This window comes from Alligator sinensis, unplaced genomic scaffold, assembly GCF_000455745.1.
Source record: "Alligator sinensis unplaced genomic scaffold, ASM45574v1 scaffold119_1, whole genome shotgun sequence".
NCBI classification, from domain to species: domain Eukaryota; kingdom Metazoa; phylum Chordata; order Crocodylia; family Alligatoridae; genus Alligator; species Alligator sinensis.
This window is the reverse complement of record NW_005842386.1, coordinates 527,726-553,847: the sequence shown is the minus strand read 5'-3', so window position 1 is coordinate 553,847 and position 26,122 is coordinate 527,726. Positions and strand designations below refer to the sequence as shown.

Below are 26,122 nucleotides of genomic sequence, written 5' to 3'. Positions count from 1 at the left end.
AGAAGTCCTCATCTCGCTATACAATGCATGGGGAGGGTTAGGTCCCTACAGATTACATAAAAGCCAGCCTGTTCAGCAAGGACTTCCTGAGCAGGCCAATAGAGGAAATACCCATACCTCCTATGCTTCTCAGAGATTTAGGTGCCTTACCCCAGATTACAGGGAAATGCCTCACTCCAATCAAGATTTATGACCATGAACCTTCACTAAGACTTACTCACTTGAGCCCTTCCTTTCAAAAGAAATGTCTAGTTTGCAAATCATGCTCTGACCTTAGGTATGACCTGGGCTCCTAACTGCTCAGCACCATCCAGACTGAACTACTCTGGAATATATTTGGAAGCAAAGCTTTAAGCACCTTGAGCATGTTTCATTTGAAAAAAAATCAGGCACCTGCAGACTTCAGGTGCCTTCAGGGTTAGTCAGAAATAGAGTGGTTCTTAATCCTACCTAAAAGTCACTAAAAGAGCTCACTTCCTCATATGGGCTGTATGTCCCATGCATGGGTGAGCACAGTCAGATGAAGAACTCACCAGTGGCTTTACAGAGTGGGTTAGTCATCATCATTTTCAGATCTGGTTAACTAGTTAATTCTGAAGACATCCTTTCTTTCCCCCACTCTGTCTTTTTTTCCCCCCACTCCCTTTCCCTTGGCATGTTTCCTATTTCTCAAGCAGCAGCTGTGCACGGTTGAATAGTAAATCAAACACCCAAAAAACTGTTGTTTTAATACAATGTCTAAGATTTCCCAGTTCTCTCTGGCTCCCTTATTTTTCTTGATAACCGTTCTGGCTTATCTTTGTCTGGTAGTAAAATACCTAATTCTGGTAGCAAAAGCCTGACCTGTGTCTTTTTTTGTGTGGAAATTAGTGGGTAGGTTAGTGGGTGAAAAGTAAATAATCCACAAGCAGTTTAGATAAGTGGATAGTACAGGCTGGTGGTGCTAATTGTTATTAAGTATATTTTTAAAATTATATTTCAGTGGCAAATAGCTTTTCTCATCAGACTCTCTTGTGGCAGAAGCATTTCTTTCCCTGCGGGGGGTTGGGACAAATCTTTGAAGAAATCTCTTTGCGTTTCCTTGCAGCCTCCATTTCATCATCTCTCCAGGCCACGTCTTCCAGCAACACCAATTTTCTTTCAAGTCTTCAAGTGGTACCTGCTGGACTGAAGTACCTCCTGGTGAGAAGTGGGTTGTCCATATCTCACGGACAGCCTCTCAGCTTCAACCACCTAAATCAGCCACTTGGATTTTCCTTTAAGTGCCTGGCATCTTCCTAAGCTGCAGCTTCCCTCGTTATAACAGCAGAGTCAGCCTCACAGGACAAGAAAGGATAGCAATGCAGAAACTCTCGGGCACAGACGGTCCCCAGTAATCAAGAGATCAATCTGCTTTCTTGAACTTATGTTCTCTCTCTCGCCTGGTATAATGTAGGACACTCACCCTAAAGCACTTCTGATGTTTTTTCATCACTCTAACTATACACAGGACTAGGCTTTTTTTGTTTTTTTTTATCCAAACTACAGAGTGGAACAGGCCAAGAGTGCAAATGTGTGCAGTGTGATTCCATCTGTAATGAGGTAGACTGAAATGTGTTTTAATTACGCTGGCAACGTGCAAATTGCAACTGCACTGCCAGTGGAGTTCTGCTAATACAGTACAACTGGAGGGATATAAATGTCTTAACTGGAAAGCCATCTATCATGTACCCTTATCCTATGAAAAGGGCTTCATCAAAACATCATCAAAAAGGAAGGAAGAACACAGGGAAAAGTGTACCGGCAATCGCATCACATTCCATACGCGGCCTTTTCTAATAAGGCTCTGAGACGTCTAACAAAATCTCACTGTCCCTATCAGCACAGCTCAGCTAATAACATTGCCATTGTGACACACTCACTGACAAAAACCAGGAAATTCAAAGATAAGACTGACACCACGTCCTTGACTCCAGTCATTCTGAGAGGGGGGGAAAAAAAGCCTGATAATATGAATGAAAGAGGAAATATCAGCTTCAGCTGTGAGTATAACAGATATACAGACTTTCTTAGGTGTGTGGATAGGTTCATTTCTATTGAGTTTACAGCTCTTGTTGCTATTTTGTTCTCTTTTGCGGAATAACCTATAACAGGGGGGACATCATTTCCTCCTATACCGAGTTTGTCCTACTGTGGAGTTGGCTTAGGGACTAGCAGACAATCCCTGTAGATTCCCCATTGTTTCGATGAGACCAGGACCTTTCCATGTATGTTCTGTATCCACATGCCAACTCTGGTCCCCACCCTTCCCAAAATCTCCTGGCTGACCGTGAGTCCCTCTTACAGAGGAGCAGCAAAGGTGAGTATGTTCTGTGAATCAGGAGGAGACGTGGAAGGCTAATACCAGTTTGGACCATCCCATCTCCCTCTGTTTGAAGCTGTCCAGGAAAACAACTTGCTGTGCACCCTTTTCGATCTATAAAGAGTCCCTAAGCATATGGGTCCAGAGAGAGGTCAGTCCAACCCACATTGAGGATGGGTTAAATATGAAGGCATTCATTTTTAAGGATATAATGAACCACTAGATTAGATTAATACATCATTTAGTACACAACCATTTAGATTAGTACATCATTTAGTACACAAATGTCTATGCTATCTGCAATATAACTTTCACACCATACCCAAAAGACCATAACAGCGGCTCTAAAGCCATTACCATCTAACAAGCAAATAAATATTTGGCCATGCCAGCTCATTTGATAACACAGGTTATTTCTGTTAGGCGAATACAAACTGAGGGCACTTTTTAGAGAGTGTTTTTTTGACCTGGCAGACCGTGGCTGGCAGTCAGATCCCAAGCCTGTGCTCCAAGCCTGTACACTGAAGGAATACACGAGCCTTGAAACAACATACTGCTTCATCAAACAGCAGTGTCTTGCCTTCTCCTCCTTCTTTACTCTCTTTAAAAGGACACAAAGGCACTTTTCTAAGTGAGGAGCTAAAGGCCTGGAAATGCTAAGCTTAAAAATTAGTTTTGAGTTAAAAATAGTGAAGCAAGAAAAAAAAATAAAAAGGTTCAGAAATTAGTGTGTTGGGTTCCTAGGGATTGCTTTTCTAGGTCCAAAACCTTCTCCCATTGGAAACAATGGGAGTGTTGCCAGAGACTTGAGTAGATTCAGTCTTTAGCATTCCCTCTCCGCATTCCCCTAAATCTGATATTAAAAGAATCCTTCCTGGGCTGTGGTCATCCTGAGGCAAGCTTCAGGCCAAAAGAAACTTTCATGGCCACAGGGTGTTTAAAGATAGATTAACCATTGTGCTCCTGTGATAAAGATGTATTTGCTATGAAGGCTGATATAAAATAAAAATACAGACACACACACACACAGATAGGTAGATAGATATACACACACATACACACACATAAATATATAGATATAGCTAGATCTATCTCTATCTATATATCTATAGCTATAAATATATATAGATAAATCTATATCTCTATATATATATCTATAGATATATCTCTATATATTTAATATATGTATGTATGTGTGTATTTGTATTGTTATGTGGCGTAGATATATATTGGGCATTTGAACTCTTCGAACAAGAACTGGTACAAAGCCAGAGTTAGATGGGAATGACTGGGCACTGTTAGCACCTTCTGGATATTGTCCTGACTAGTACTAGATTAGGTGGTCTCAGTCCGCTGTGCTGGAAAGATGTCCTCATCCCAGAACTGGCATTCATGATTGATACCCTTGTTGCTATCAGCCATTGAGTAGTAGAGGATTCAATGGTTATGAGGGCTAAATGGCCATTGTAACCAGAGACTGAAACCCACAGAATAGGCTGGAGATCCACTGGCTGGGCACCGCCACCACCTGTGTTTTTATCTGTCTTGTAAAGAGAGGTTTCAAGGCCAAAACTTGAAATTTGGATAACTGAAGTTAGGTTCCTAAATACATACAAATCCATTTTCAGAGGAGCTGAACACTTGCAGAGCTGTCAATGGCTTCAGCACAGGTTGGGTTGACTCAATCCCTCTGAAAATTAGACCACTTGTATCTGGGTGCCTAAATATAGAATTTAGGGGACTAACTTCAGGTATTCAAGGAGTCATTGTTAAAGCCACAAATTGCAGCTACTTAATACACAGTCATTTCCATTGGGGATTTAGGTACCTAATTGCCAACTGTGTTTTTGAAAATCTCCCCCACTCCCCCCATATTTGAAAACCCTGGCCTAGTATTCCAGTCCTGTCAAGCCAATACTTTTTACTAATGTTAAATTCACTTGAAGGAATGTATTTAAAAATGAGTAAGCCGAGAGATTATGCATGGATTCATATGCATGGATTCATAGGCATTGTCTCATGCACAACAACTGCAGCATATTGAATCTTAAATTGCAGAATCATTTCGCAAGGCTTTATTGTATATTTTAGTCCCATCTCTTTGTATCTTTATCAGAAGCCCTTATATGTCATCATTCATCTCTTCCCTTGAAACAACAGGATTTGCTTGCTGAAAAGTGTTGAGGTAAACTTTTTGTACAAAGCAACCCTGCTAACACCACTTTAGCCTCCAGCAGGAGGAAGGAATGCATCTGTGGCTTTGCCCTTTGAGGAAGGTGAATGGTGTAGCTGGAGTGGAGGCTAACTCTAATTCAGGGTTAATGCATGCTACTTTGGTCTCCGACAAATGAGAAAATCTGACTCACGTTGAGGGGAAAGGAAGGAAGCGAGATATGCCACAGCCACCAAATATTCAAGAGAGAAGTCTTCATTCTCCTGGGGAAAGCTATTATCAAAGGGTATCTGACGCTCACTGGCAACCAAAGAGAGTTGGGTACCCAGCTCTCATTGTGTCTTTGCAAATCCCAACCCCCTCAGCCCTCATGCCCTATTACGAAAGGCTCTCGGGGAGCTCTTGAATAAACAGCAACAACAACACAAATCTCTTCTCCTCTGCAGTATGTCTTGTTTCAAGGATGACAGAGCCCCTCTCTTCTATCACCCCCGCCCCTCTTGCTATCAGCTGGCTAATCTGCCTGCACATTCTGACACACAGCTGCGAGAGATGAAAACTGTACTGTTGATAGATGAAACTTTGGATAAGATTACATGGTTTTGAATATCTTGATGACATATTTGTCTGAAAAGTCTTTTAGAGGACAGCCTAATATAAATGCACGGAAATGTTTCTAATGACTAGCATTTGTCTACGTACTTAGTTTGAAAGATTAACATTCACGTGTTCTTCGGCTGTCATTTGCATTTGTATGTGGAGGCAAACTTTTCAATAATCGCTCTTCAAGCCGAGAAGAGTTAACTATTTATTCAAAATACACAAGGCCAAATTCGCCCCTGCGGTAATTCGGGTGGCTTCCGGAGAATTGCATCAGTGGGGAATTTGGCTCCGCTGTTTGGAAACCGCTTCAAAAGGCAAATACACACTCATGTACGGCTGTGCTCACTGACCTTGCTTATAGTAATGATGGGAGAGATTTTAGCACAGTCTAGTGAGGAAAAAATAAGGCCCTGACAATTCCCTATTTATTTGTTGTGCTATGCAATGGCTGGGTTTGCTCTCTATTTTGCTCTGATAAATTAATTGAGAGAGAGATTCATTTAGGTATTATAGTACAGTTTTGCACCACCAAATAATGTGCTAAAACGTTTACCAGGACAAAGAGAAAGACAAGGAGTATCATTTTCAAAACCTCCCAAGTCTCATCTTTCAAAAGCAATTTAAGCAGTGAGAGCCAGGTTTCCAAAGGTACTTAACTAACCTTTGGGCGATAGGCATGCTTATCTACATTTTTAAGTGCTTAAACACCTTTATCGGCTGGGACCTGTGTCACTTTTGATATTGGGATGCAGGTTTCTAAATTGCTTCATTGCTTTTGAAAATTGTTTTCTCTGTCCCATTCGCATCACTGGGGGTTCCAGATGACTCTGTGGGTGCCTCCATATTACTCCACTTGCAGAAATGGGACTTAAATTGAACCGTGACCATGATTAAGGAAGCTATTGAATGATACCGAGTGGTACGAGTGAGGAAAAATGAGCATCACTCCATTAGGATTATGGGATTACTCAGTCTGGGCACATGCACTTCTGGAGAGTTCATCCAAAATTGTGTATATGTATGTGTGTGAATAATGAGTCTTTTATGAGAGGGAGCTATTGTGTTTAAATTAATAAAACTGAATTTGAAACAAACACCAGAGAACCTGTCAACAAGGCTGCCCCCATTCCCTGAGCTCTACTGTATATCGATGCTACAAGATATGGGGCCTTCCTTCCATGGTAGCCCCCCAAGCTTTGTGGTGTCCCTGCAACATAAAGCAGCTGGAAAGTTAAAAGGAAGACTTTCCCTCTTCCTAGGCAAGACACTGCAAATATTACAGATTAAGTGGTGATAGGGAAACTTCTAATGTTCTTCCTTGTGAATGGAGGGCTTTGCATATGCAACACAGCAGCAATAATATAGCACTGAGCCGGTAAACTTTTCCATGTCCTTGACTCATATGAGTGAACCAAACATTTCTCCACTGGTCTCTCAGTAGTTTGAGACCTCCCATAATGGATTTAGCGCTTAAGCACAGTAGCACTTTTGAAATCTGAAGTTGCTTCACTTTTGGGAAGCTCCACCTTATTTTGTTGCCCCTTTTTGTAGTTAATTTATTTTATTGATTGCAGCATTGGGTTGAAGGCCTCTTACCCTGGCAGCATGGTATAGTCATAGCTCCTTTTGCCTTGTCTCCACTACAGAGCACCATGTCTGCTGACCTGCATTGACACTTCTTTCCCCTTTTGAAATATTTTGACATCTTGACATCTTCTCCATAGACTTACACTGACATGGTGTTAAGAACTTTGTGATGACACCACAACCCACTTAGTGAATGATGAAATGGCCTTGTCAAAACCAATATTTTTGAAACATCACAGCCATTTCTAAATATACTTTTTCAAAAAGACCTAAAGGCCTTAAGCTTACCTTAAGAATAGACTTCGTCTACAACTATGTATTAATAATATGTATATGCATAGCTAAATAAAACAGTTTAGGTATCTATAGATGACAAGCATCTCTAGGTATGCACTATTTTGGAGAGGTTATAACTAAAAATAAAAAATGCGGGCCAGGTTTGTCCTTGGTGTAATTCATTCAACAGTGGAGTTGAGTGAGTAATGAATGTAGCTATTGGGTAGATTCAAACTTATTTTCTATACTGTTTTAGCCAGACTGACAGTTTTTCCATATAATTTGTTATTGAGCTTAAAATAGGGGTATAGTGGGAAAGCTATTGCCAGAGAGGTAAAATGACCTTTACTTGAAGGAGAACTGGCAACCATCATTTAAAATTACATATTCATGACTCAAGCCATGTATACACATTACATTTCTACCAGGAGAATTGCTAGTCTCCCAGCAGAAACCACAAGTATGCAAATATTCAAGCAGCTTCTCGCAGAGCAAAAATGGCAGTTTGGAGAGAAAAATAACCCATCTCCAACCTGGGAGACGTCCCTCCCAGGAGAGTTTCTTCTGGGAGAATGAGTACCTATACACTTACTTAGCACACACTTCATCTCAGCTATGCTTAAATCCTGTGGTATTCATTGGGATTTAAGCATATGCTTAATTTTTGTTCTAAATAAGTATCCTTATCTGAACTGAAGCTGTTTAATGTAATTTGAACATTTTAACAATCCTGACGTAAAACACAGAAGTTTGGCATTTTGTGTATTAAACTAAACTGCCCATCCATTATAAGAATTCAGATTTACTACAGTTAGTGCTTTTTAGTTTCAAACATATTGTATAACATCAATGCATATCATATTTTAAAATACCAGCATGAAATCATATTTCAAATAAAATTTTCCAGTGATTAGAAGCACATGCAACCAGACTGACCAAACTATTGTCTTTTTTTCTATTGCTGTAGATGTTGAGTGTTTAAATATAGAAACAAGTGTTCTTCCATTCACAAACGGTGCTATAAACTGCTCAAGTGCACACAATTAATTTCTCCTGAAAACTACTCCAGTGCACATTATTAATTTCTACTGAAAACTACTTTGTTGCTTGGCAGGATTTTGTCTGCATTTATTAATAAGCCCTCATTGCTGGCAGGTAGCAACAACTGGGTTTGTTGTTTCTGTTGACAACTATTAGAATCAAAACTAGGTCTGCTGTAGATGAATAAAACTGGCTATGTTTTACCTCTTTGCCACTTTCTTTTGCTCATTAATGATACCAGGCAGCACAAAATATGAGCCATAGAAATACAGTGGTTCTAATTCCACTGTCTATATAGCAAACTGAATTTGGCTGATTTATGCCTGGGATAGACAGTTCTTAGATGAGCTGGACTGTACGAATTGGCAGGTTAAGACAAATAGCTGTGATTTTGGTGCCCATTTTTAATGAATGAAAGCCATTTGCCTGAGAACCTAGAATAAATTATTTTGTCTCTAAAGCCCAAGAAATGTATAATGGTACTGAGAGGCTTGCAGTTTGCCTCTGACACACAAGGCAGGGTTAGAGGCTAAATGCAACACGGATTTAGTTGCAACAAAGTCCAGAGAGTCTCATGATTTACTTATATGGCAGCCGCTACGCATCCAGCCTGGAATCTTAAAATCAAGCTGTGATCGTTCTGCCTCTCTCAGCCCAACACAACGAGAGCTTAGCTGACGGTTTGTTAATGCATCAGGTGAAAATCCACTCCAACTCACACTGGTGGCAAAAATGTAGTGCAGTCAGGAAAGGGGACAGATACGAGTTCAAGACACATGAAAATAGAGGGCGACATTTTTGCTCAGCCCCCCTTCAGGAGTCACTAGTATAAAGGAACTTGCTTATGATTTATGTTTTATTTCTGTTGCAGCGATCCCATCATAGACTGACTTCATTGTACTAAGCTCTGCACCAAGCAATGGTTCACAGCCTCCAAGGTTTAAAGTCTGAGCAGAACAGCAAGAACTTCACAAGCAGTTCCTTAAGGGGAACTGCTTATGAAGTTATTTCTGCAGCTTGCAGAATCACCTCTTTAACCGGTCTAGTTTTCTCCCATCTCCTGAAACAAACTTTCCACCCAAGAATTTATTTTTTTTTAAGTTAAGAAACATGAAATGTAGTCAACTTTTCCAAGCCAGGTATTTCATGTTATATATTGTTTAAAATGACTGAAATAGGTTATGTACACATTAGAATGGGTGAACTTTTACCTTTCCCATTGCAGGCTATTTGGGACATCCTTGGAAATCATTGACTTCCCAACTATTGACACTGTCAGGAAAAAAAAAGTTCATCTTGCAGGAAATGCTGACTCAGAGGTTTCTCAAGAAAATCTACTTTCCTAGCGGAGGAAGAGAGATTCATTATTTGCTCATCTTGGTGAAATCTAATTGTGATATTTATATACAGTATTAATTTGATTCAGTAAAGATTTTCAACATAAGCAAAGAAGCCAATCGGAATAATTTGTTCTGAAGTTTTTATTATTATTGTGTTTTCAATGCAGGTATTAAAAGAACATCAAAGTGGCAGACATTCCCTTCTATTTACCTTTCAGGATGCTACCTATGCAATAAATGGGTGAACCCTTGCCCCATAAAAGTCTATTGGCTTCAGTGGGGTTGGTTTGTGAGATTTCTCCAAAAGCTACCAGGCCAGAACATTGGCTGGTGTCAAATTTTTGAAGATCACCTGAAGTCAGTTAGAAAGGCCAATTTCTACTCAAAATGGACTTGAGTTTTTACTGTAGATTATACTGCCCACCTTTTTAGACTCAAGGCACCCCTGGATAGACTTGAGATACGCATCAGAAAATGCCAGCTCTGAGTTTTCACTCATTTTTTGACTATGGAAATATAATAGAGCAGTTTTTCTGTTGCAAAAAACCCAGAAAGACCGCACCTATGGATTTCCATTTGAAAGTTCTGGGTTTATCTCGTGAGCCATGTTTCTAAACCTAAGAGTGATAAGATTTGGTAGCACCCCATGGTAACCCTGAAAGGATCACAAGGCACCTGAGTATACCATGACACCCTAGTTGAGAATCACTGTTGTAGAAAGTCACATGCTGTGGAGGCATAAAATGACTGCTGTGCATTAAAAGACCAGACCTATTTTAAAGTTTAAAAAGCCTGCTTAAAAACAGGCTGGTAGTGCCAGTGGCTGTGTCTTAGTGTACATTTTTTCACTACATTTTCAAATGCTTATTAGAATTCCTACTTATTTTTATATCAATATCACACAATAAACATTTCTTTTCTGATTAGGGGATTGAAGGAGAACTGAATTATAAACAGCATTAAAATAAGAGGGAATTTGTATCCTGTGCTCTGAAGGCCTGAGTTTATATGACCTTAAACAATCAGTCTGAAGAAGTCACGTCACCTGCTGTACACATTCCACATTACTGAGGAATTAAATTAAGCAGCTTTAATATCTGTGAAATGGCACAGGACTGAAAGAGAATCATTCCAATTTATGGACTTTGTATCTGATTTATTAGCGCATGTCTAGCAATTTCAGAACCAGCAATGGCTTTAAGACCACCTCCAAAGTGTTTTTATCACTTACTGTAAATGTGCTAACATAATGTTTTAATTAAACTTTTAAAGTGCATCAAACACATTTATTGATGCTGCCAGAAAAAAAAGAAGAAATTCTGCTATTTGCAAAATCTCCTGATGGATGCATCGTGTTGTGACCCTGCTAAGGCTGCTCTTAAATATTTCAGCTGGCGTCTCTAAATTAGCCAAAAGCCCACCCTCTCCATATGATATGCTAGGCATAAAAAACCCTGGGAAGAGCTTGTTGAAAGCTCTTCAGCTATCACATCGCATGTTTCTAAACACTTCTTTTGGCTCTTTGAACATAGACCCCAAATTGATGTGATATAAAAGGCCCTGTAGCGCTTTATTTTGATGTTAACATTAAAAATGCTTTTTTTCCAGTAAGTGGGAGAGGCCCCTCTAAAAAAAAATAAGAGCCAACACCTTTCCATCAAATCTACATCAGTTCTATCAAAATGTTCTCATCCTGTTACCACTTGTGCACTGTATTAGACATTCACAACTGAAGCTGTTTTTTCATTAAAAACTCTTGTCCCCCCACTGCACCCCAGCTTCTAGCCTGAGGCATCACAGAGCAGACATGGATCCACCATTTCTATAGCCTTCTCCCCAAAGGAAGTTTTATCCTGGTATTTAGCTGAATTGATTTCACCTGAAAAGACATATTCAAGTTTCAGGGCTTTCCAGCTCAGTGCTGACCAAGACGGTGAAGATCTGGTCCTAGAATAAGACATAAGAGGCCTTTGTCATCAGCTCCTCTATTTCTGATCATTCACTCATTGCACAGTTTAACCAGCGGCAGTTCACCCTGGGTCACAAATAGATTTATAGCGCACAAAATTCAGCTAGGTTTTTTTGGGGGGGTGGGGAGGAGAAAATTACACTTTGCTATCCTGAGTGCATCTTCATTGTAGAGGCTAATTATACCAGGTTTGCTTTCATACATGCCTTAATATGCAGGGAAAAGAGAACAGTTAAGTATAATGGGTCATACAATATGAATGGAAAACTTATTTCCCTACTATGTTAGATGTAGGGACTTACACTGGCCTAGAGACACATGGCAATTGCTATTGAGATCAGTGCTACCCACTAACAAGCTGATGTACAGACTCTGGTTATGCCTATGCGGTAAATGTACTTTCCCCAAAGTAGTGGCCTCGGGCCAATTGCATGGTTCAAGATGGACTCCCGGGAAGTGTGGGTGCATCTTGGCAAGCAGGCTAATTAGTTTGGGAGCAGACTAATTGGCATTGTCACTCATCCGGGCTAATCCACCTTTCTGAAGCTTCCTGCAAGGTGACTACACCATTTCTGGGTTTGGGTTTCAACTGCTGGAATCAGCTCTGCATGATTGAGGGGACAGATGGTACATTTACCATATAGATATAGCCCAAATGTATATGTATGCATATCCATCCTCAGCTAAAACTGTCTGTCCACAGTACCCACATCCAACAGTGAGTTTTGCACATCCTTGATGGGCTAGTACTGACCTCCTTCAGTCCTGTTTGCAGTGACTAGGTGACTGGGGAGTGATAGTGTCTCACTATTACCTTGTATTCCAAGCCCATTGCCTGTTCCCTTACACTTGGATTTTAAGCTAGGTAGGGCAGAGTGATCATTTTGTTGTGCATCTGTAAAGCACCTAGCAAAAGGGGGCTTTATTTTCAGAACAAATATATGTATATAACTACTTGTGCACTTCACTCTGTACAAAGCAAATGCACATGCAGGTAAGATATGTGGCTACTCAAGTGATCAGACTGACTCCACCGGGCTCCCATCCACTTCCAGCAGAGTCTCGGGACCGGCACGGCAGGGAGCAGGGAAGGCAGCCAGCTCCATTGCATGGGGCTCCCCCTGGTGGCACACGAGTGCCGGGAACTGTACGTGCGCCGTTTGGAGCCCCGCACGATAGAGGTGGGCCAACCTGGATGTGGTCCACGCCATCATGTGCAGCACTGGCTGGAGCCATGCGCTGCTGGGTGGCAGTGCCTGCATGGGGCATGGGCACCCCGAGTGGGTACCCCCTACTACTGCTGATGCTGCCACCAGGGGGAGGAGCTTTGCACCATAGGGAAGAGTGTATGGGGGAGTCTTCTGACCCCCTACCCTCCCTCACACCCCACAAATGCCGTATGCCCACACCCTGCCCCCACAACCCCCCCACATAGACACATACCTCCAACATACCCTATTGCCCCCACATACACAGTCATACCCCCTCACAACCCCCTACACCCTCCCACATCCACTCATACCCACCATCCCCACACACAATATATAAGTAAGAGTTTATTGTTTAGTTCCTTTGTAGTCACCTCTATATACACTACACAAACACAAACGATGACAAAAAATTTTTTTGTAATAAAATTAAAATAGTTTATAGTAGGTGTTTGACTTTTAGTATATGATTTGGTTTTTTTTCTGGTTCCAAGATGGCAACCCCTCCTCCCAAAAGGAGTACTTCTGGTAAAGTACCTAGTGGCAAAGATCAGGGGGTAGGGGTGAGACTTCCAGTCCCAAGATGGTGCCCAGGGGACAGGGCACCCATCAAGGGGCAGGGCTAGTTTTGAAGCCCTCAACAGCTCACCAAAATTCATTAAGTGGCCCTCCAGCTGAAATAATTGCCTGCCCCTGTGAGAAGGTAACTTCAGTCTGCTCGGCAGAGATAAAATGAGCAATTTACAGTCCTCCACAACCCAGGATGCACTGCTCCCAGCCTTCACCCCCCAGGGCAGGGATAGAGCCCAGGTATCCTGGCTCCTAGCCCTCTAATGGCAACTCAGAGCTGTGCAGGCAAAGAGTGGTATTGACCCTTAACGTGCAACTGCTCATAGCACGCTCTAACCTTAACACTGCTTAACACTGCACAGATTTAGCCTGGTCCGTGTAACATGCAACTTCACTGCTGCCTAACATTTGAAAATCTGCCCTTTTATGTGGCATCTTGATTGTGCATCAGAGTGCTCTCTCATTCAAAAAGGTTTATTTCTCAAACCATCCTTGGAGCTGATAATCAGAGTCCAGCTATAACATTCATTGGCAGTCATTAGAATATCTACAGTGGGATATTATTATAGGTGCTATCTTTTTTACCTGTTAGGTTTCTGAATGCTGTTTAGCCACTGAAAGCACATGAGGGAAAGGTGGTGCCATTCTGTCAGCATGTAGGAGGGTCCATATTTTTTACCTCATTTTTATGCCTTACTACATTTCCACAACATGTGTTTTAGATCTGGCCAATAGCCAAAGTGGTTCAGATGATAATTTTTTTGCTTGTAAGTGGTTGTTATAATTTCCAGAAATGTACCGGGAGCTACTAGTAATAACTGTGCAAAGAAAAATGCATCTGATTGGCTAGATTAAGGTACAGAAACATCATTTCACCTTCTTCTAGTTTTGCCTTTGGTGTTAACTTGGTTAGCCTACACCCCTTCTGAGCAGCTGCTGCTAGTCTTTGGGTAAGATGGAGAGCTGTACAGTCTGGGATTCTGTAACTTGAAACAATTTGTTTCTTATTATAAAGTTGTAGCCTGATGATGGAGAACGGTGCTTCCAGCCAAGACTTTTGGAAAATTAGGCCCTTGCTTTACAGCTACCCGCTGCCTTGCTGCTGAGATTAGAGCTCCAGTGATCTGCGAGCTCAGTCCTCTTTACAGTAGACTGTCTGTCTCTTGAGTTGTTGTTTGGAGATGTGCTTGTATGCATTCGCCAGGTCCAAACAGTCCTTTTATCTGAGGAAATTCAGACCAGGAATCTACCCCTTCAGCCATAAGTTGTAACAACATATAATGCACCCCAGCCCTTAGCTAGGACTACCCTTGAAAAGGAAGAAAGAAAGTCTTGGTTGAAGTGGAGGGCCCAACCCTGGAGAGCTCACTGTTTCCGCTCATCCCAACTCAGACCAAATCTTTGTAGCTCATCAATATACTTATGTGCTGAGCTCCAAACACCAACCCTACACCCCAGGTGGCAAGGGAAGAGGCAGCTTGTTCTGATTCCCATGTGGGGGCTTGTAGGATTATTGCTCGGGAAATGCTATTGTTGTAGACTGGTACCATGTTTGATATCATGTTTGATACCAGTTGAAAACACTGGGATGGAAGGAATAAAACTCACCCTCCCTATTGTGTTCTTTCAACAGAGTCATTTTTTCTCCTGGCTTTTGTGCACAGCACAAACAGTTGCAGCAAAGAGGCCCTTTTGCTCAGTTATCTCTACTTTTATAAGCCACAAAACTTCCTCAAATGAGCAGAGTTGCCATTTGTTCTCAGAAGCAAAGCAACCAAATCCACACGCTTTTCTGCCTCTCGTGCTCACTCAAGGAACAGAGCCGGCTAGGTGTTTTCATCTCTACAATTATTAAAGAGCTAATGCATCCGATTGGGAACGTAGCTTCTAATCCTGCCAGCTGCCATCAAACTCTGATGGAAATAGATGATTTTCTTCATATGAATCTATTGTTTAAAAACAAGTGATAGGGGAAATAAAGATGGAGGCTGAGGATTTGTTCTGTGGCGTGCAGAAAACTGGCACTTTTAAGTGCCTGTGCCTCTGACCCCAAGATCAAACTCCAGATAGCTGTGGGTATAAAGCTGAGGTATCACTCTGAGCAATCACAATGCACTTAGGCTTGACCACTATTATTATTATTACTATTATGACCATTATTCTCATAAGGAGATGGTGTAAAAGGAGCACCCTAGTACAGATATGCAGCACCTTTCTATAAACCAGCAGAAGTTTGGTTTCTTCCTAGTGCTCAGATCGAAACGCTACTGAAAAAAAATCAAAGCATTCCTTTTCTTGCTCCTTCCCATTTAGCCCTGGAAAATTAAAAGGAGGTTAAAATTTAATTACTTTGCTGCTGGCAGCTGCTGCAAACAGCCTGCGTAGACACTAGCGCTGGGCCATACGGTCCCATGTGCTAGGAATCTTATGCAGCACAGAAGTGTCCTAGCACCAGTGCTAACACTGTGGGATTTAGTCCCCAAGGAGCTCCCATTGAGAGACCATTTAAAGACCCTTCTGGGCTTACACCACCTTTTTGCACTGGCCCATCTAATTCTCGTAACAGTCAGGCACTCTGCTGCGGCAGCACGCACAAGTCTATGAAACAGCCCTGCATCTGCAGCTGTACTTACCAAATACTGGGGTATGATATATATCTTTCCTTTTATATTTGAGGAGATAGTTTGACTAATAGCAGACTATTTGAGAGGCATGGAAAGTTATAGACTCTTATTAGTGGCTATTAGTGCTTTATTTTTGGTCTTCTTTGCAAAAGAGTACATAGCTAAGCACAGCTTGAAAGGCACTTTCAGTTGAGCCTTGCATTTCAGACTTGCAAAAATCAGTCCCAAAAAGGGACTGGAGGAGATAAGAGTCCAAATCAGCTGGAGCTAAGGGACATAGTGGGTAAGAAACAAGGTTTTTTTTCTGTGATACCCAGTTTAAAGGAGTTATTTTGTAGGTATGTTGAGGGCCGCACAAGGTGTCAGTGAAAAACACAGGAAAGAACGGCAAGGGTTTCCCTGATTGACTTTTGCTCTACAGGAAATGGGTAAGATGGCCTCTCTCTATGGCCCTTCCTTTCTCTGTCCCGTAGTCTAATGACAATAGGAAGCAGTTGTGTATTTTACTCTCATCCATTATGCTCCGTCTTGTGTCTTGGCAGACAAGTACCTTTCGATCCTTGCTGCATCATTCTCCTACATCACAGTACCGGCCCCAAGTCATACTTTGTAAGATGTTGAAACAGGAAGGGAGGAATACCAACAGCCTCACGCACTGCATGTATTTACAGTGAGAAAATTCCTTACCTCCCAATCGGTGTAGCTCCACAGTACGTATATGGGATCCACAACAGCTAAGCATTTTATGATCTTTTTGGACCCAGAGATACTCTCTATATGCAAAATAATTGTTTTATTCTTGAAGCCTTATGAGGTGTACTCTCTCTGTATGTCTAGGACCACAGCAGAGAAATCCAGATACTGACGCTCCCCCTTCCAGGAATATTCATGTATGTCCAGGCCATGATTTAACTTAGAGACTTAATATAACAAAATCTCGAGGTCCACCAAGAGGTGGCAAAACACCTGAAGGTGGCCAGCAAACGTAAGTCATCCTGTGAACATCCCGAGTGAGTGACTCCTCAGGCACACATGATGGCTTTCTGGCTTTCCATCAGCTAGATTCTAGCTGAGATGAGAGAGGAAATGTTACGTTGATGGTTATATTTCAGGTGCTTATCGCACCCCACCTGTGTCCATTAGAGCAGAATTAAATCAACAAGATTGGATATATTCTCACCAAAGGTGGTTCTGCAGCCTGATTCAAGCGCATGAATACTCTGTGTCCTGCTTCAAGTACTGTTCCTGCTCCAAGGATGGATGCAAATGCCTCCTAAAGGCAGTTCAGAGCCACTGTGCAGGCACTTAGATCTGCAGTTGCAAGCTACATGTCATCTTTGAAGGCTGGGAAATTGCAGAGTGGCAGCACAGTGATACCCAGCCGTGAAGCCGGTGCTTGGCACATCTCATTCCTTGCAACTACAGGAGAAAAGCAGGGGTAAAATTTCAAACTGCATTTTACAGTGGTAACAGGCCACTCTCCTATCTAAGTGCAGTGTAAGCATCACCTTCTCACACCCAGGGCTCATGCTGGGGCTGACTATACTCAAGAAGAGGGAGAAAATACTGAATCAGAAATTCAATGCACTTGGAGACCTCATTTTATTGCTCTTAAACATTTGCACACATTCTTCTTATGCTAAACAGCTTAAACACAATCAAACCTAGGTGCAAATTACCAAGACAAATACTGTTGTTCCTATCTGCTCTCTTTGAACATAAAAGAAAAACCTCATAGTGCAAAAATAAAATCTTGTGATAAAATGACTAATACATGACTAAAGCTCTTTTCCATTGTGCAGGCATAGCTCTGGGGATCATTTGTTTTTCATGGTAGATCCTTTGGACGGTAAATTCCTCGGGTGGTTGGTATTATATTAATGGCCAGGATTGTTAGTCACCTCGAGGGAACTGAAATAGGATGCCACTTGGGTTCCCATTATTAATTCCAACAGCAGGTGTGAAAATTAATTTCATGGGCATTTGTATGATTTCCTTTTTGGTAAGGATTAAAGTTACTGCACGACCCTGCACTCCGGAAAGAAGCAAATCCGAACCAAATCTGCCCAGATCTCCCATGTCAGTGATCTAATTTCTGGGAGAAACAAATGCAAGCTCGGGGTTTCCTCTTCTTTGCTGCTAACAGCTAATGGCATGGTGGAAGCCAGATCACTAATATATAGTTATACAATACTTCGTTACCAGCTCACTAATATATAGATATACGATTCTTCGTACTAAGAGCCTATAAAGCAATGCAGTGGGTTACAGAAACTTCTAATCTCTGTAAAACGATGACTCAGGCATTGCATTAAAAAAACCCAAAAGTTAAGTAGATCAAACTAAATCAAATGTAACTGATTACAAGGACCACTGAATGGAACTGCAGCTCTCTACTGTTTTCACATGGATTTTCTGGCAGATGCTACCAGATCTCTGTAGCCAAGAAGACAGTTCCAGTAATGAAGATGCAGAAAGCAAACCCACTGCTGTTAACCCTCCCCTCCAGCCAGTCTGGTGTAGAGCAGGATTGGTTCTAAAACTGCAAAATCTACCTCTTAATAGGGAAACCTGATGGGGAATGTCCAAAAACGCCCTGATTAGGCCAGATCCAACTGGAGGTAATGTATGCTCCCCAGGTGTTCCTGTACACGTTGCTTGGCCTGGGCTCTGATATATTATATCTAGTTCTCATCAACACCTTTTGTCTAAGTCTCTGTGTTTCAGGCAAAGGTTCACAGCACTTCTACCATGTAAGCAAAGGTTGCGCCCATTTTATAGAGAGAAAAATAAAGGAGTAAAAATGACTTGGGCTAAGGCTGGGAATGGAGTTCAGGGATGCCAACTTCCAAGCTCTGCCTAGTGGGTAAATGAGGGTCTCTCCCTAATTCCTATCATTTTAATCCCCATCATTCACTGTTGCTGCAGTTGCCAGAAGCCTTTGGTGACCTGCCCCCTTTACCCTGCAGCCATACAACTCAGTGCAAGCTGAGTGCGGAGCGGAGTGTAAAACACCACTGCTCTTCCCTCTCACTTTGCAGGGGTGCAAATTCCTTACTGCGGGGTAATGAGGAATCAAGCCCTTTGTGTTTTAATGGGCCTTCCTGTTTCATGCAAATCAAGAGCTATGCGTTTCCAGAGTGTCACCATCTCTTAGGATGAGCAATTACTGTATTTTACTGTTTATGTTGAGTAATCCAAACAAAAGCTGCTCAGTAGGTCACACACAGCACAGTAGATCACCAGGAAAGCTCTGTGCTATGTGTAATCTCCAAACGCTGAAGCAAAGATTTGTTTAAAATTCAGTTATGCTCAGATCTTGTCAGAAAAAGAGAATACTTGGAATATTTGCAGCTAAAAAACCCCAACCCATTATGTTCCCCCCTCCCCCATTATTGACATATGAATTGCAGTAAGAAATATGAAATACAACTCAATATTTTTCATATCAGCCTTACAACCTTGTGTCAGTGCTTCCTAATAATATGTTGAAATCTCTTAATGCTGTGCAAAAAGGAGTTGGGAAAGGAATGATTTTTGTTTTGGTGTTTTTTTTTTAGCGGAGATATAAAAAAAATACAGTGTCCATATTTTATTAGGTTGTTGGGACATTTCACATGTGTGTGCCAGGTATAATTGCTTCACCCCTCCCTTTGAACAAATGTGAATTTTACAGCGGTATAGAGTTTTGAAATGAATTGGGTACGTGAGTTTTCCCTGGATTTTGTATTTATCACCTCTAGCGAACTCCACTGTAAATACCACACCATATCACTTTCCATAATTATTTCAGTTACAAATGATAAATTCCACCAGCCACTTGAGGAAAAATCTTTATTTCAATTCTAGATTTGGTTTCTTTTAGATCGAGGGCTCCTTTCTCATCAGAAATGGCTTTATCGATTTTTAAACTCAGACAAAACAATACATGACAATAAGCAAACTATGGACAAGCAACGTAAGACAAACACAATGCAGAAACGCTCTGTTGCCACCCGCCCTCCACCTCCCCCAGAGCCTCCTGTAGCTCTCCACTGAATATCTGTGTTTTCTTCCCTTCAGATAAGAGAGAAATTCTTTTCATAGCACGTGAAATTGTTCGGTTTTGTCATTAATCTAAGAATATTTGGAAGCAAGAACCAGGAATGTTATAAGCATGCTGTGAAAGTCTACCGATTGATAAGAGAGTGCTCACATAATCAATTCAGGCTCTTGATACACCGACTGTACTTACGTGGTCAGGTATAGCATTAGTGATGTATCTTCTTGCCAGTGGCTGTTATGCACTTTGAGGGGAATAAATTGGAAGCAGCTGTTAATACCTCACAATTTCTAGAGCTCAAGGAACAAGACCTCCCAGATCCTGAGGTGCGGGGAGAAGAACAGGACTACACGAAACAAATAAAAATGTGCTGTTGGCCTGACGGGTCTAACTATATTTTTATTCAGCAATGACAACTTTCCAGAAAAATCAATAGAGCTTACGAATGAAAAGGCTACGCTGAGTGGCCAAATAGGAAACTTTATAGGAAAAGAAAACAACCGTTTTTATTTTACTTAATTTTTTTACACGGCTTCAAGCGATCTTCAGTGATGCAAGCGTGGTGTATGCAGCAGCACTAATACAAAACTGGAATGAAAATAAGGAGGAGAGGCAGATTTCATTAATGTAAAGGACTCCACATAAAATATACTATGAGCTGATGGGGAAAAGGTAAAGAAAGCCAAGATGTTCAGCAGCAAGTGGAGTCCAATTTGATGCTCAGCATGAGTTTAAAAGGAAGATTTTCTCAGCCTTAAAATAAAAGAGCAGTTTCAGAGGTGTGTGGGGCAGAAAAGCCGTAGTCACAGAAATGGATTGTGCCGGGCTCAAGAAAAACGGAGAGAGGCAAAAGTAGCTTGTTTTGTCGTGCTACGTTTATGGATATGCTCATTTGAATGCTCCCATGAGGCCATGCTTCTGTGTCCAAACAAAATATACATGCATGTTAGCACACAATATCTAGCAGGATGATAAGAACTTCAATATCAGGCTCATCCTTTTTTTATTAAGATCCCTAGGAATTTTGCCTTTGACTTCAATGAGAAGAGGCCTTCTTGCAGGAGGAGTCTGCTGATTTAATTCATTTTCAGTAGCACCCAGCTTTTGACATACACACATTGCACCTATCACGGACCCAATCCGGCTCCCACTGAAATCAAGGGATGATCTGTCATTGATCTCAGTGGCATCAAGGGTCCAATCCTGCAGTTTTTAAAGCCAAAGTGGTACTCTTGGGCTGAGTAAGGATGAACAGGAGCAGCAGAACTGGCCTGAATGTTACTAATTAGCTGCATTTCCAGACCCTTGAAGAAAAGAAGCAGAGAAGATAAAACGGTGATTTTAGAGCCATTCCAGTTTAATTATTTGTTGAGCAGGGTTGGGTCCAGAGAAGCCTTGTTTGGGTAAAAACCAGACTCAATCCATAGTCCGGCAGTACACTCCCAATATATCCGTCCATGTATGGAGCAGAGTGGGGTGAGGACAGGGAAAATGCAGCTATAAATTCCCTGTGGCTGGGTTTTTTCCCCCCCCTTTCTTTTTTTTCTCAGCTCCTGCCTTTAAAATACACCTTTTATCTTTATTAAAGGTAAACAGAACTGATGACAGCAGAAATTATGGTCAGATATAAGTATTAATTGAATCTTCTCACATGCTTTTTCCTCCTCGTGCTTCTCCAGCACAGGATGGCTATGTATCTCTTTACCACCAGGAGCAAATCAGAATTTATTGTGCATATGTTTGCGTCCCACTTAATACAAAATATACCTATATTTTCAGATAAACTTTGTTAGTAATTCATGAGGTAAGTGACTATTTATGCTAATAAGGGAAAAATATATTCTCAAGCATAATGCATTACATAAATTTGAATGCAAAATGTACAATTATGAAGTAAATACAGGTAACGCAATAGTAAATTACAGCTAATAAAATATATAAAGAACCTGGCTTCAGAGAGAGAGGGGTTGTTTTTTTTTACTTGCATCTGTGAGTTGTTTAGAGAGAAAAGAATTAATAAATACCAAATTACTATGATGATGATTTAGCTTATAATTCACCTATCCATAATGACTCCTAGTAATCAGACTGTTGTTTCATATCCTGGAATATACGGCAGGACTGTTTCCTCAGCAATTTTATCCCTATCAGATTATCTCCTCTGATTCTATTAATTCTCTCCCATAAATCTGCTAACAGTGATTTGTGATTTACTTACCCTGTTAACTGATCTGAAGACTGTTAAAAGGATTTATCTAGCACCGCACCTAAGAACAGTTTATGCCTTATCATTCTGTTAGTCTGAGGAAGTCTCTCTGAAATCAATTTGGCTGGTTTCATAGTTAAATTCAGTGGACACTTCTTAGTTCTGCACCATAAAATAAAGCACTAGATAAACAAGAGGTGCAGTAACTTTACTTAATGTTTGTTCTGGATCTGTGTGCGCTATAACAAATTGCACCTCCAGTCAATACAGCTGGCAACACGCATGTTACTTTCGTTCTAAACCTTTGCTGGTACACATGCACCCAAACACACGCAGACTGCGTGCCGATCCGAACATTTTTCATGTGCACTTGTAAAGCCTGTACCAGTGTTGTGCAATTTGTGTGCATTTTGATTGTTAATGTTTCACATTCCAGTGCATGGCTTGTCAAACAAAAATAGCCTCCTGCAGTAAAAATACATCAGTCTCAGAAAGCTTGTGAACCAGGTCAATAACAACTAGTGTACAGGGCTCTAAATTACACCGTTCGACAGAGATCCCTAAGAGTGATCAAGAGAATAGGAAAAGAACCGTCTCGATTTTACTCTGCTTGGAGAGTAGGACAGGATTGTAACAGGGCTAGGGAAAAGGGAGCAGTCTGGGGGAATTTGGCCTGCAATAATTGTAGAAAAACTGAAGGCTGAATAGCTCTAATTGAAATGAAAGTGTGCGATTGTTAGCAAAGAAACGCTGTTAATAGAGGACTGTAAATGTTTAGACACCCATTGTGAATAGCCAAATAATAAAGAAAAATACTCCTAAAATGAGAATTATATACTGCAGGGAGGAGGTTTTTGCCTGTGTAACTTTTGTTGATGATTCCAACAATGTCCAAAAAAACCCCAAGCTGCTTTTGAAGGTTATCCAGAAATTGCTAATAATGCCCCCCCTCCCCCCCCTTCCCCGTGTGCTGCATGGCAGAAACATAGTGGCGTAGCAGTCAGATGTGTACAAGGACAGTGTTGCACAACTAATAATTGTATGTGATGTTCTAGCAGAGCAGAGCTCCAGTCCCTTTTGCAGCACAGAGGGTGCCCCTTTCACTCGCACCGTTCCCCACTCGTTTGTCTGTGGTTTGGAGTGGACTCCTTTGCAAATGTAGCACTTTAAATGTTCATGTCTAAACAAACTAGTTTATGAGTCTAAAGACATATTTCCTCCGACATCTATCGAAGGGGCCAGTGAAATACTCCACTTGTAAATTCTGCAAAGCAATAACCTTTTCATTTAAAAATATTAACCCACATTTTATGTCTCACCCAGGTGAGAACGTTAAGTGATATACTGTAACTCATTTGTCTTGCTCAAGAAGAAACCAAATACAGGGAATTAGATTGTCCTTTGGGGATTTATGCTACGAGCCTGCCTAACTTTTGTTGATGGCTCCAACCATGTCAGAAAGCAGAGGGCAGCAAGCCTGAATCATTAAGTTGTATTCACTTTTTGTGTGAATATGAATTTCTAAGCTACACCTAACAGACAACCACAGCTTTTTGTGTGTGTGTGTGTGTGTGTGTGTGTGTGTGTGTGCTGGTGGTGGAGCTTTGCTTGTATAACAGTTCTCTAAAACACTCTTGTGCCCATGTCTGGACTGAATAATCTTTACATTTGTGGCACGCCAAACTTCTTTCAAGTGGGGCTGAGGGCACAATCTGACTTTCACCAACTCATCATGGGGCTGATAATCAGTAAGGGCACACGCCGGAGATATTATCTCTCGTCAGGATAGTAGCCATTGCGGGAAGAAGAGATTCTTTGGCTTTTGGAAATGACGATTTCCACCATCCGGGGGGAAAAAAAAGTCCTGCACCCTCTAAGTAATATTCTAGGTGGTGTTATAAATAGCCATGGCGAGCGGGGAAGGGACTGGGTGAGCCAGACGAGGAGAAGAAAGGTTCTGGAGTGCAATGTTCAAGAAGCTGGTTTAATATATGACTAAGTGTCAGAAGTCAGGTTTCTGAGAATTACTTTTCAGATAAACAACTTTATAGCGCGGCACTTAATCTTACTTACTAGAGACATCTCATTTATCACGGAATTACAAGGAACTTTAATTCTATTGATATTGCCATAAAGCCCCTTGAAAATCAAGGCTGGCAGCTTTAAAGATGCTGCTCTTCTTGCCTCCAGCCGGTCACCCCGGGTCCCTGTGCAGCACAGCCTCTCCCGGGGGTGGCACAGCGGTCCTGTGGCAGAAGCAGCCTGGGGGCAGAGTGGGTGGCAAGGGGAGGGGGAGTTGCCCAGCTCCAGGACTTGGCTTTTTTGGCTTTTTTTTTTTTTTTTTAATTCCTCCCAGCAAAACTGGCCAGGGATCAACTTGAAACTGACCTTGACCGAAAGGTGTCGCTGTCGAGGTGGAAATGCACTCACTTATTTTGCTTTCAGTTTTCCCAGCCAGCTCCTCTCCCCCCACCCTCCCCAGGAGGGGAAAAAAAAAAAGTCAAAAGACACAGGGGGAGATGCATCGCACCAGGGGCAGCCGTCCTGGGGTGGAGGGGGGATGCCAGCAGCAGCCCCCCTGCTAGTGCCAGTGCCAGGGGCTGGGCCAGTGCGGGGCTCAGGCAGCTCTGCCCCGGCCCGCAAACCCGACCCGGGAGAGGGGCTCGGGGGCGGCGCCGGGCGCGCAGGGGTTAAGCGGCCCTCCCAGCTGACAGTCAGCTGATTGCCGCTGATTGACAGCTCGGAAAAGTTTCCTTGTTTCTATACTATTATGCTAATGAGGGCCGGGAGCGAGGCCGCCCATTGGCCCGGCCGCGGAGTCCATTTCCCATTTGAAGCCTGACGTCAAGACCGCTATAAAACTCAGCAATGCTTTTAAACTCTCCGGCCGGATGAAACCTTTTGAAAATATTTTTCATCTTCTCGCCGTAGCTTTGGGCTGGAGAGTTTTGATTTTTGTGTTGTTTTTTTTCTTCCCTTTTATTTTTCCTTTTTTTTTTTTTTCCTTCACCCCCTTTTCATGATTATTCCGACTCGAGTGACCACGTTGCCTTTTTTTCATTATTATTTTTTCCTTTTTTTTTGAATTTTTCTTTTTCTTTTTCTTTTTTGCGCGTGTGTCTCTCCTTCCCTCCTCCTCCTCTTTTTTTTTTTCTTCCCCCCCCTCCTCTCCCCGATGAAACCTCTCCTGGCTTTGCACTTGGGATGAAAAAAGACCCGAGGAAAAGGATGAAGTGTTAAAAATAACCAAAAAAAAAAAAAAAAAATTAAGACTAATACCAACCCCCCCACCCCAAAAAAACCAACCACCACCGAGCACAAAAAAAAAAAAAAAAAAGCAAGCAACCTTATTTGCAGCAACAGCTGCGAGAGACTCCAACCTTGATGCAAAAAGGCGACTAGAAAGAGGCGCTCGGGGCTGATGCATCATCAGTCTCCGAGACTCTGCGAAGGAGAAGCGGGAGCGAGAAGCAGCGGTGCAATTTGGAGCGCGGCTTTGCAAGGGGCTGGTGGAGAGAGGAGAGAGAGAGAGAGAGAGAGAGGAGGAAAAATAGCCCTCGCAAATCATCAAGCTGGCTCACCCGGCGGCAACTCCGAGCAGCCCCCTCGCTCCTGGCGTGCACCCTTTCTGGAGGACTGTCAGCAGCAAAAGGATGGCATCAGAACTGGCAATGAGCAACTCCGACCTGCCCACCAGTCCCCTGGCCATGGAATATGTTAATGACTTCGATCTGATGAAGTTTGAAGTGAAAAAGGAGCCGGTGGAGACCGATCGCATTATCAGCCAGTGCGGCCGCTTGATCGCTGGGGGATCCCTCTCTTCCACCCCGATGAGCACGCCCTGCAGCTCGGTGCCCCCTTCCCCGAGCTTCTCGGCGCCCAGCCCGGGCTCTGGCACGGACCAGAAGACCCACCTGGAAGATTATTACTGGATGACCGGCTACCCGCAGCAGCTCAACCCAGAGGCGTTGGGATTCAGCCCCGAGGACGCGGTGGAAGCGCTGATCAACAGCACCCACCACCCGCTCCAGAGCAGCTTCGATGGCTATGCTAGAGGGCAGCAGCTGGCCGCCGGCTCCGGGGGCTCCATGCCCGGCGAAGAGATCGGCTCCGCCGCCGCCGTGGTGTCCGCGGTGATCGCG

The 26,122-nt window shown here is 42.3% G+C and overlaps 1 protein-coding gene and 1 long non-coding RNA gene across 2 annotated transcripts in view; one reads left to right on the top strand and one right to left on the bottom strand.

Moving 5' to 3' along the window:
- Window positions 1–25,682, bottom strand: part of LOC112551221 — a 114,332-nt gene extending 88,650 nt beyond the window's left edge. The window contains exon 1 of the long non-coding RNA XR_003095443.1: window positions 25,562–25,682. This is a non-coding gene — a long non-coding RNA (uncharacterized LOC112551221). The remainder of the gene's footprint in view (window positions 1–25,561) is intronic.
- The window catches only part of LOC102381322 (transcription factor Maf), a 238,983-nt gene continuing 236,747 nt past the window's right edge, over window positions 23,887–26,122 (top strand). The window contains 1 exon segment of the mRNA XM_025211026.1: window positions 23,887–26,122. This exon segment is cut by the window's right edge and continues 119 nt beyond it. Coding sequence (XP_025066811.1) covers window positions 25,634–26,122 — 489 coding nt within the window. The 5' untranslated portion in view covers window positions 23,887–25,633.